This window comes from Ornithorhynchus anatinus, chromosome 3, assembly GCF_004115215.2.
Source record: "Ornithorhynchus anatinus isolate Pmale09 chromosome 3, mOrnAna1.pri.v4, whole genome shotgun sequence".
Classification (NCBI taxonomy): domain Eukaryota; kingdom Metazoa; phylum Chordata; class Mammalia; order Monotremata; family Ornithorhynchidae; genus Ornithorhynchus; species Ornithorhynchus anatinus.
The window spans coordinates 3,077,808-3,089,988 of NC_041730.1; the positions used below are offsets into that span (position 1 = coordinate 3,077,808).

General features: G+C 55.1%; 1 protein-coding gene across 1 annotated transcript in view; it reads left to right on the forward strand.

Annotated features, from left to right (window-relative positions):
• LOC100082253 (mucin-6) overlaps positions 1-12,181 on the forward strand; it is a 51,292-nt gene that overhangs the window by 25,340 nt on the left and 13,771 nt on the right. The window contains exons 13-22 of the mRNA XM_039911649.1: positions 1,001-1,073; positions 1,602-1,739; positions 2,197-2,358; positions 3,343-3,437; positions 6,119-6,251; positions 6,810-7,059; positions 8,104-8,156; positions 9,059-9,168; positions 10,014-10,165; positions 10,748-10,889. Coding sequence (XP_039767583.1) covers positions 1,001-1,073; positions 1,602-1,739; positions 2,197-2,358; positions 3,343-3,437; positions 6,119-6,251; positions 6,810-7,059; positions 8,104-8,156; positions 9,059-9,168; positions 10,014-10,165; positions 10,748-10,889 — 1,308 coding nt within the window. The remainder of the gene's footprint in view (positions 1-1,000; positions 1,074-1,601; positions 1,740-2,196; positions 2,359-3,342; positions 3,438-6,118; positions 6,252-6,809; positions 7,060-8,103; positions 8,157-9,058; positions 9,169-10,013; positions 10,166-10,747; positions 10,890-12,181) is intronic.

Genomic DNA, 12,181 nt, shown 5'->3' on the forward strand with positions numbered 1-12,181 from the left:
GTGGAGAAGATAGTGGTGTTGACTGGTGGAGATGGTGGTGGAGATGGCGGTAGGGTTGGCGGTGGTGGAGACAGTGGTGGGATTGGCTGTGGTAGAGACGGTGGCGTGGGTGGCGGTGGAGAGGATGGGGATTTGGGCTGTGGTAGAGTTGCCGGGTGGTGCTGGCGGTGGAGACGGTGGTGGCTGAGATGGAGGTGGTTTGGGCGGTGGAGGAGACGGTGTCGGGGTTGGTGCCCGTGGTCGAGATGGTGGTGTTGGAAGTTGTGGAGACAGGGTCGGCGTCGGCAGAGGTGGAGAGGGTGGCGGGGTTGGCAGTGGTGAAGACCGTGGGGGTGTTGGCAGGGATGTAAACGATAGAGGAGCTGGAGATGAGGATGAGAACGATTTCTCTCCTCCACTACCCAGAGTGTCACTGGGCACCAGGTCTATGAATTTCTGGGAAGGAAGGGATAGTTCCGATTTCCTGTGCTATCCACTACCCAAAATGTCTTCGGGCACAAGGTTTATGAATATCTGAGAAGGAAGGGGTGGTTCTCTCCGCTACCTAGAAGGTCCTTGGTAACAGAGGCAGCGTGGCTCAGTGGAAAGAGCACGGGCTTGGGAGTCAGAGGTCATGGGTTCGAAACCCGGCCCTGCCCCTTGTCAGCTTTGTGACTCTGGGCAAGTCACTTAACTTCTCTGTGCCTCAGTTACCTCATCTGTAAAATGGGGATTAACTGTGAGCCTCACGTGGGACAACCTGATTACCCTGTATCTACTCCAGTGCTTAGAACAGTGCTCTGCACATAGTAAGCGCTTAATAAATACCAACATTATTATTAAAGCATTAATGAGCAGGCGCGGGAGGTGGGTTTCTCTGTAATCGAGCCACGGTGGGCCCGGCAAAGAGCGAGGCCCCAGAAAGGCCACTCCCAAAACCCCCCAGAACGTCCCCCATCCCGTGGCGTCCGGGCCGACCCCGTGAGCTCGACCCCGAGCCCTCGTCCCGGGGTCCTTCCAGGACAAGATCGTGATTTCTCAAGACAAGCTCCTCACGGACAACGACGATCGGAAATGGCTGCCCTACCAAACAGGTGAGCACTGCACAGCTCCGCCACCCCGACCGAGTCGAGGCACCACCACCATTCGATTCCAAATCCACCCCGTTGGCTCCATTCCCTCCCTCTCCTTTTGTTCCTGGTCAATCCCACTGACTGAGACCAGGAAGACGGCGCTGTCTAGTGGAGAGAGCCCGGGCCTGGGAGTCAGAGGACCTGGGTTCCAATCCTGACTCTGCCACCTTCCTGCTGTGTGACCTTGGACAAGTCACATCACTTCTCTAGGCCTCAGTTTCCTCATCTGTCAAATGGGGAATTCAATCCTTGTTCTCCCTCTTACACAGACTGTGTGCCCCATTTGCCCCTGAATAGCTTAGTTCACTGCATGGCACATAGTAAGCGCTTAACAAACACCATAATAATAATAATAATAATAGAGTGTGGTGGACTGGGAGTGGGGAGGCCTGAATTGACTGGATCGGGCACAGGGCAGGGCACAGGACAGACACTCAGTCGACTCCAGGGCTGGCTGTGCCCATTCCCTAAGACATCTGCTTCTTCTAGGGAACATCACCGTGTTCCGCCAGACGTCCACTCACATCCAGATGTCCACCACGTTCGGGCTGGAGCTGGTGGTTCAGCTCCGCCCCGTGTTCCAGGCCTACGTCAACCTCGCGCCGCAGTTCAGAGGAAAAACCAGAGGTCAGCAGACTGCCCCATGCCCAGTCCTCCCCAACCACACCCCCCCACATGCGAGGGGCCTCGGCCCATAGGCTGGGGAAGAGGTGGAGAGGGAATACTGGTCCAGGGCTCAAGAAGCGAGTGCTTTACCGTTCCAACCCCCCGACTCTCCCCTCTCCATCTCTGACTCTCCCCCAGTGACCCAGCACAGACCATCCATCTCCCCTGACTCTCCCCTGTCCATCCTTAACACTCCCCCAGAGATCCAGAAGGGATCACCCAACATCCCTGACTCTCTCCGCTCCATGGCTGGCTCTCCCCACGTTCCCAAGCCCCTCCATTCCTACCATTGTTTCCAGCTGTCAGGCTCCTCACGGGGTGGGGCCTGTGGCAGGGCATTTCCACGTCCGCCCCATCCGGCCGCTCCCCTAGGGCCCAGCAGCCCCTGACCTCCCACCCTCCTTCCACGTGGGCCCAGGGCTGTGCGGGAACTACAACGGGGACACCACGGATGACTTCCTGACCAGCATGGACATCACCGAGGGCACGGCCTCCCTCTTCGTCGACTCCTGGCGGCTGGGGAACTGCCCTTCGGCCCTGGAGAGGGAGACGGATCCCTGTTCCATGAGCCAGCTCAACAGTGAGTAGGCCCGGATGGGACCCGCGAGGCGGATCGATCCCGGCTACGGGCGTGTGCATGACGTGGCACGATGATGTCATGCGGGACGGTTGGTGGGAGTCCCTGGAGTGTGTCCTTGGACTGTCTCCCATCACCCACATTCGCTCCCAAATGTCCGGCTTTCACTTTCTGGGATCACGGGCGCCACTGCCGAGGCAGGGCACTTGGCCCCCGGGGGAAGCAGGGAGTTGGGCCTATCTCCTCCAAGAGGCCTTCCCTGACTAAACCTTCCTTTTCTCGTCACCCACTCCCTTCTACGTCACCCTGACTGGCTCCCTTTATTCCTCCCCCCACCGAGCCCCACAGCATTTATGTCCATATCGGTCATTTATTTCTTTCAATTAACGTCTGATTTCTCCTCTAGACTGTCAGCTCGTTGTGGGCAGGGAATATGTCTGTTTGTTGTTCTTCTGTATTCTCCCAAGTGCTTAGTACAGTGCTCTGCACAGAAGAAGCACTTGAAAAATGTGATTGAATGAATGAATTAATTAAAATGGACACCCAGCGCTGTCCTGAATAAAACTGGACAGGAGACCAGCCGGGGACCACCTCCCCCACCCCAGTGGGCGGGGAATGAGTCTGTTTATTGTTATGTTGTGCTCTCCCAGTGCTTAGTACAGTGCTCTGCACACAGTAAGCACTCAATAAATGATTGAATGAATGAATTGAATGAAGCATCTGTGGGCGTGACCCTTCTCCCACTCCCCAGCCCCCAAGAACACAAGACCCCTCTCTTGCAGGGAGTGACCAGAGTCTGAGGGTGGTCGAGGCTACTCAGTGTTGTCCCCTACAGACACGGGTCCTTCTCCCCGTGCCCAGACCCCCATCCCCCGAGGCACCCTTAAATGAGAACTGACCAAGCCCAACACCTCCTTTCCACCTCAGAATGTCCACCCCCCACCCTCCCCAGGGACCCAGCCCCACACACCACCCCCTCTCGCCCAGAAATGTGTGCCGAGACCCACTGCTCTGCCCTCCTGAAGAAGGGGTCCGTGTTTGAGAAGTGCCACTCGGTGGTGAACCCAACACCCTTCTACAAGGTAGGAATCCCACCCTAATCTCTTCCGCTGCACAGCTTTCCATGATGGGGAGGAGCTCAGGGAGGTTCAGGGGTAGAGGCGGCTTCTAGACTGCCCCTGAGGAGGGATCCATGCAGATGGGATCTAACTGCCTGGACTGACGTCTCCTAAAACCAGGCCCAACTAGGCAGACAGCGGATGTATGTAGAAATGAAGAGTGGGCGAGGATAGCGTATTTACTCTCGTAATTGCCCCACTTTGGGCATAATTTTTGGAACTCCAAAATGGAGGGGTGGGACTACTATATGGGTCGTATGAAAATTAACCTATGTGGAAATGGAGAGCGAAGATAGCGTATTTACTCACATAATTGCCCCACTTCAAGCACAATTTTCACAACTCCAAAATGGGTGGGGGGGTGGTCATAGGAGAATTAAGTCTAGCAAAAAGGAGGACCTTGAGAAATAAAAAGGAGAAAATCCAAGGAGGAGGGAAGGAGGGGGAGAAAGAGGAGGAATTCCTCTCTTGCACTGACCCAACTGCTGCATGCAAAAGACTCCCAGTTAATTTTGGGAAAACCTCTCCTATGCCTTCTCCTCTTCCTATCCCCATGGAGACCACTTTCCCTCTTTAAGAAAAACAATTATATCATTCTCAAAAATCAGGGGCGGGGAAATTACGCATGGGACTCAATTATGCAAGCAAATAGAGTATTCTGGTGTTCGTTAAGCACTTGCTAAGTGCCAAGCACTGGGACAGATCCAAGATCACTAGGTCAGACCCAGCCCCGTCCTCCATGGGGCTCTCAGTCCAAGTAGGAGGGAGACGAGGGATCAAATCCTCACTTTACAGATGAGGAAACTGAGGCCCAGAGAAGGTGAAGACTGTGAGCCCATTGTTGGGTAGAAATTGTCTCTATTTGTTGCTGAATTGTACTTTCCAAGTGCTTAGTACAGTGCTCTTCAAACAGTAGGTGCTCAATAAATCCTCATCTTCCCTCCCAAACCCGGTCCTCTCCCAGACTTCTCTATCACCGTGGATGGCACGACCATCTTTCCCGTCTCTCGGGCCCGCGATCTCGGTGTCATCCTTGACTCGTCTCTCTCGTTTGCCCCACGCATCCTATCCGTTACTGAGACTTGCCGGTTTCACCTTTACGATATCGCCGAGATCCGCCCTTTCCTCTCCACCCAGACGGCTACCTTACCGCTATGGGCTCTCGTTATATCCCGGCTAGACTACTGTGTCGGCCTTCTCTCTGACCTCCCTTCCTCCTCTCTCGCCCCGCTCCGGTCTATTCTTCACTCCGCTGCCCGGCTCATCTTCCTGCAGAGACGATCTGGGCCTGTCACTCCCCTTCTTAAACAACTCCAGTGGTTGCCTATCAACCTCCGCTCCAAACAAAAACTCCTCACTCTAGGCTTCGAGGCTCTCCGTCACCTTGCCCCTTCCTACCTCTCCTCCCTTCTCTCTTTCTACCACCCACCCCGCACGCTCCGCTCCTCTGCAGCCCACCTCCTCACCGTCCCTCCGTCTCACCTATCCCGCCATCGACACCTCAGCCACGTCCTCCCGCGGTCCCGGAACGCCCTCCCTCCTCACCTCCGCCAAACTGATTCTCTTCCCCTCTTCGAAACCCTACTTAAAACTCACCTCCTCCAAGAGGCCTTCCCAGACCGAGCTCCTCTTCTCCCTCTACTCCCTCTGCCACCCCCCCTTCACCTCTCTGCAGCTAAACCCTCTTTTCCCCCTTTCCCTCTGCTCCTCCCCCTCTCCCTTCCCCTCCCCTCAGCACTGTACTCGTCCGCTCAACTGTATATATTTCCATTACCCTATTTATTTTGTTAATGAAATGTACATCTCCTCGATTCTATTTAGTTGCCATTGTTTTTACGAGATGTTCTTCCCCTCGACTCTATTTATCACCATTGTTCTCGTCTGTCCGTCTCCCCCGATCAGACCGTAAGCCCGTCAAACGGCAGGGACCGTCTCTATCTGTTGCCGACTTGTTCATTTCAAGCGCTTAGTACAGTGCTCTGCACATAGTAAGCGCTCAATAAATACTATTGAATGAATAAATACAATTGAATGAATGAATGAAGCCACAAGAGAAGAAGCAGCATGACCTAGTGGAAAGAGCACAGGCCTAGGAGTCAGAGGACCTGGGTTCTAATCCCAGCTCCTCCACTTGTCTGCTGTGTGACCTTGCGAAAGTCACTTCCCTTTTGTGTTCCTCAGTTTCCTCTCATGTAAAATGCAGATTCGATATCAGTTCTCCCTCCTACTTAGACTGTGAGCCCTATATGGGACAGGGACTGTTTCCAACCTGATTGACTTGTATCTATCCAGTGCTTAGAGCAGTGCTTGGCACAGAGTGCTAAGTACAATGCCTGGTGCATGATAAGTGCTTAATAAACACCACAATTATTATTACTATTATAGTAAATGCTCAACAAATCAATCAATTAATGGTATCTATTGAGCGGCGACTATGTGCAGAGCACTTTCCTAAGCGTTCGGGCGGATAATACAACAGAATCAGGGGACACGTTCCCTGTCCAGAATGAGTTTACGGTCTGGCGGATACCATTAAAATTTTAAAAAATGAAGGGACTCGGCCAAGGTCCCGGGTGTGGAACCAGAGGCCGGGGCAGAGACTCGTCCGGGACCCCCGATCTAACGGGGAGGGGCTCTGCCTGCAGAGATGTATCTACCAAGCCTGTAACTACGAGGAGACATTCCCACACATCTGTGCAGCTCTGGGCTCCTACGCAAGGGCGTGTGCTACCATGGGACTCATCCTCACAGGATGGAGGGACAGCGTAGACAACTGTAGTAAGTTTACCCGGCCTGGGTTCTCCGCTCCCTCGGTCTTTCCCTGCCCCTGGGGATCCCTCCTGGCAAGAGGCCAGTAAGTCCTCCCTGTGGTCCAGCCCCCGTTTCTCTCTCCCCGCCGCCGGGGGCCACCCCCCGACTAAGGACCTGGGTTCCAATTTTGGCTCCGCCACTTGTCTGCTGCTTGGCCAAGTCACTTCACTTCTCGGTGCCTCAGTTCCCTCTGGAAAATGGGGATGAAGACGGTGAGCCCCATGGGGGACAGGGACTGTGTCCAACCTGATTAGCTTGTATCTACCCCAGCACTTAGTACAGTGCCTGGCACATAATAAGGGCTTAATACCTCAATAAATACCACAACACAGAGGGCAGGCGGCAGAGCCAGGTTGAGAACCCAGGTCCTTCTGTTTCCCAGGCCCGGGTTCTGTCTGCCAGGCGGTGCTGCTTCCTTTTGCGGGATGGGGATCCCGGCCCCCCGGGTTCCAGGGATGGGGGCAGCTGAGGGGCCGTGATGGGGGGGCGAAGGAGGCCACCCCCCCGACCCGATTGCCCCCACAGCCGTGCCCTGCTCGGGCAACCAGACGTTCAGATACCAGAGCCAGGCCTGCAGGCGGACGTGCCTGTCCCTCTCGGTGCCCGACCTGGAGTGCCACCCCAGCGACGTCCCCGTGGACGGCTGCAACTGCCCCGAGGGCACCTTCCTGGACCACCGGGCTCGCTGCGTCCGCCGCGTTCACTGCCCCTGCTTCTTGGATGACAGGAAAATCATCCTCGCTGACCAGTCAACCGTCATCAGCGGCGTCACCTGGTGAGGGCTCCCGCCCTGCCCCCCCAGGGACCACCCACCCCCACTCCAAGGAGCGGCTCAGGGAGGAGGGCAGGGACCCCCCCCCCCCACCAGGGACAGAATAAAGCAGGGGGCAGGTCTGCCAAAGACCCCTCCCAAAGCTACACGATGGGAAGCGGCCGCGGACCACCCCTCTCCCAGAGTCGAGGGGCAGGGGACAGGAGGGTCGTTGTCCTATCTGAACTCAGATCAAGCAAGAGTATTGACAAAGTATTTACTCTGTGCAGAACACTGCACTTAGGGTTCGGGAGAGAACGAGACCATTAGGACACACGATCGCTGCCCTCAGGGAGCTTCCAGTTTACTATTTATTTGAGCAATTGTATTTATTAAGCGCTTACTGTGTGCAGAGCACTGTACTAAGCGCTTGGGAGAGTACAATACAACAATAAACAGACATTCCCTGTCCACATCAAGCTTACAATGATGAGGAGTTTCTGTTTGATATGGAGGTGGATGGGCAACCACTGGAGGGTCTTGAGAAGTGGGGAGACATATATTTTTTAAGGTATTTGTTAAATGCTTACTACATACCAGAGACTATATTAAGCGCTGGGGTAGATATAAACTAATCAGATTGGACACAGTCCCTGTGCCACATGGGGTTCACAGTCTTCACCATTTTACAGGTGAGGGAACTGAGGGCGGGAGAAGTGATTGTCTCTATTGCTGTATTGTATTTTCCCAAGTGCTATGTACAATACTCTGCACACCGTATAATCGCTCAATAAATAGGACTGAATGAAGAGTGAGGTGACTTATCCAAGGTCACTCAGGAGACAAGTGGCGGAGCTGGAATTAGAACCCACGATCTTCTGACTCCCAGGCCCGGGCTCTATTGATAGAATCAGATCTGACCAGGTCCCTGTCCCACCCCAGAATCTCCATCTAAGGGAGGAGGAGCAGGGACTCTTACCCCCATTTTACAGAGGAGCAAAACGAGGACCAGAGTGGTTTAGTGAAGTGGCGGGCTGGGACTGGCTAACAAACAACTCTGTTTTCCAGTTACTGTGTCAACGGGAAGCTGAGCTGCACAGGAAAACCTCCAAAGCCCTCAGGTACAGCACGGCCTAGTAGATAGAGCTAGGATAGTGGATAGAGCCTGGAAGTCAGAAGGATCTGGGTTCTAATCCCCACTCCGCCACATGCCTGCTGTGTGACCTTGGGCAAGTCACTTCACTTCTCTAGGCCTCATTGACTTCATCTGTACAAGGGGGATGAAGACTGTGAGCCCCACGCGGGACAACCCGAAGAGTCCGGGCTTGAGAGTCAGAGGTCATGGGTTCTAATCCCGACTCCGCCACTTGTCAGCTGGGTGACTTGGGGCAAGTCATTTCACTTCTCTGGGCCTCAGTTACCTCATCTGGAAAATGGGGATGAAGACCTTGAGTCCCACTTGGGACAAGCTGATTATCTTATATCTTCCCCCGTCCCACCCACCCAGTGATTAGTACATAGTAAGAGCTTAACAAATGCCATCACTATTATTATTACCCCAGCGATTACAACAGTGCTCGGCGCATGGTAAGCACTTTACAAATACCATCATTATTATTACTGGCTTCTTCTTCCTCCTCCTCCCCCCGTCCTCACACTTCCTCCCCAATCTCACCCTCCTCCTCTCTGACCTGCTGCAAACCCCGGAGCGGATCTTACCCTCCGCCCCTCCGGCCTGCTGCAAAGCCCAGAGCGGATCTAGCCTTCTTCCCTTCTCTCGTTTCCCCCAAGCCCCGGAGCTGATCTCCTCCTCCTCCCTAGAGCTGAGTCCTCCTTTCATTCAGTTGTATTTAATGAGCACTTACTGTGTGCAGGCCACTGTACTAAGTGCTTGGGAGAGTCCACTGTAACAACAAAAAGACACATTCCCTGCCCACAAGGCTCTTACAGTCTAAAGACAGGGTTCATGCTCAGAGTGGAGGCCCCCATCCTTGCTCTCTGGCCCTTTGTCCCTCCCCTGCAGAGTCCTGCGAGCCCCCCCGGGAGTACTTGTCCTGTTCCCAGTCCTCGGACTCCAAGTTCGGAGCCGCCTGCGCTCCCACCTGCCAGATGTTGGCCACGGGGATGGACTGCGTGAGTGGCAGGGGTGGGAGCCGGGCGGGCCCCAAAGGACAGCCCCCCACCCGCAACCCACCCCCTCCTCTTCCAAGCAGTTGCACCCCCCTCTGGGGGCCCCAAGATCACCGACTCCTCACCCAGTGCAGTATCCATACGAGACGAGGGCAGACTAGCTGGACGCCGGACCGTCCTTGCGGTGTAGACGCGGACTGTCCGACCCCTGCGGTGTAGACTCAGACTGTCCCATGGTAGAGAACCTGACTGCCTGCAGTGCAGACACGGACAACACTTCGGTCTAGAACTGAACCGTCCATGTTCTCCGTCCAGTGGGAGAGAACTAGACTATCCTGCAGTGTAGACCTGGACTGTCCGATGAGCTAGAACTGGACCGTCTAGACTGTAAGCTCACTGAAGGGAGGGAATGTATCTGCTCTGTTGTGTCTGCAATACTGTCCTCTCCCAAGCGCTTGATTCAGTGTTCTGCGCACAGTAAGCGCTCAAGAAATACAATTGACTGACTGACCATCACCTCAGTATAGACCTGGACTGCCATATTGTTATATTATATTCTTCTATTGCCCTCTCCCAAGCGCTTAGTACAGTGCTCTGCACACAGTAAGTGTTCAATAAATACGACCGACTGGTTGATCCACGGTGTCGTGTAGAATCATTTAGTGGCCCCCTAGAACACCATGATCTCCAAGCCGAGCCCCCCACCCCTCGCCAGTGCTGGAGAGAGGAGGGGGGCTGGTGGAGAGAAATGGTCGGGGGAGGAGAGCGGGAGTGGCTACTACTAGTGCGGCCTGGCCCCTCTCGGCCCCGGAGGTGTTGACGCCAGCACCGGCACCGCCGGCTTCCAGGTCCCCACCAGGTGCGAGTCAGGCTGCGTCTGTGCCGGCGGGCTCTACGAGAACCTGGAGGGCGAGTGCGTAGCCCCCGAGGACTGCCCCTGTGAGTTCGGGGGCGTCTCCTACGCCCGGGGGGCCGAGATCCACAGCGAGTGCAAGACCTGGTAAGACTCCCCCGCCTTCGCCTGCCCCCGGCCCTCTCTCTCGGCCTGCTCTGCTGACCACCGGCAAGGGCGGGAGATCTGCCCATATCTGCCATTTACTTATTTCCGTTAACGTCTGTCTCCCCTTCTAGACGGTAAGCTCGTTGCGGGTAGGGAATGTATCTGCCACATTGTAAAATTATCCTCTCTCCAGAGCGCTTAGTACATTGCTCTGCGCAAAGTAAGTGCTCAATAAATATGATTGAATGAATGAATGAATCCCCTTCCGGCCCATCCTGTCCCGATCCACCCACTCCCGGCCCCACCCCGGCCCTCCTTCCCCACCCCTCCCCCGGAGGTGAATCCTCCCGGAATCAGGTGTCCTGGAGGGATACTGTGTGACCACGTCAGGGTTGCTGACTTGTTCATTCCAAGCGCTTAGTACAGTGCTCTGCACATAGTAAGTGCTCAATAAATACTATTGAATGAATGAAAGACTCTCACCCTTCCTCTCGCTTCCCCCAAACACTGACAGGGACCCCACTCCCCACCCCTGCTTCCTCCCACCCTTCTGCCCCTCCCTGCCGCCCCCTCCCTCCACAGCACCTGCGTGAGGGGCAAGTGGAGGTGCCACAAGAAGGCCACGTGTTCGTCCACGTGCTCGCTGTACGGGGAAGGCCACGTGACCACGTTTGACGGACAGCGCTTCGTGTTCGACGGCAACTGCGAGTACATCCTGGCCACGGTAATGCCCCTGGGCTGCGTGCCATCCCCAGCTGCCTCACGCCCCTGAACACAGGGCACTGAATGGGGGAACCCTACAAGGCCCACACAGGGGCCTGCAGAAAACCATACAGGGGACCACAGGAGAGCACAGGGCACCGCACAGGAAATCTTACAAGGGCCCACAAAGGGATCACGGGGGGACCCTAGAAGAGAAGAGGTAACTGCAAAGAGAACCCTACAAGAGCCGGCATAGGGGAGCACAGGGGAACCCCAAAGGAGACCACAGGAGAGCACAGAGGAGAGCACAGGAGATTCATTCTTTCATTCAATTGTACTTCTTGAGCACTTGCTGTGTGCCAAGCACTGTATTAAGTGCTTGGGAGAGTGCATTATGAAAACAGACAGACATATTCCCGTCCACATAGGGCTCACAGTCTAGAGATGACACTGGAGACCACAGGAGAGCGAGAGGATGACACAGGGGAGCACAGAGAACCACAGGAGAGCACAGGGGATAATAATAATAATAATGATAATAATGATAACTAGGGTATTTGATAAGCGTTTACTATGTGCCAAGCACTGTCCTGAGCACTGGAGTAGATACAGATCGTCCCATGTGGGGCTCACAGTCTTAATCCCCATTTTACAGAGGGGTAACTGAGGCCGAGAGAAGTTAAGTGACTCACCCAAGGTCACACAGCAGACAAGTGGTGGAGCCGGGATTAGAACCCATGTCCTCTTACTCCCAAGCCCATGCTCTTTCCACTAAGCCACACTTTCTGTGTCAAGGGCATGACACAGGAGAGCACAGGAGAGTACAGGGGAGCCCAGGGGGCCATAGGAGAGCACAGAGGATCATGGAAAAGCACAGGGGATGACACAGAGGCCCACAGGAGAGCATAGGGTATGACACAGGAGATCAAAGGGGACCACAGGAAAGCACAGGGGTTGACACAGGAGAGCACAGGGGATGTCACAAGAGATCACACAGGATCACAGAGGCCCACAGGAGAGCATCGAGGATGACACAGGAGATCACAGGGGACCACGGGAAAGCAGAGAGGACCACAGGGGAGCCCAGGGGATGACATAGGAGAGTACTGGGGAGCACAGGAGAGCACAGAGGACCACAAGGGAGCATAGAGGATCACAAGAAAGCACAGGGGATGACACAGAGGCCCACAGGAGAGCACAGGGGACTACAGGAAAGCACAGAGGACCACAGGGGAGCATGGAGGACCACAGGAGAGCACAGGGGATGACAGAGGAGAGTACAGGGGAGCCCAGGGGACCATAGGAGAGCACAGC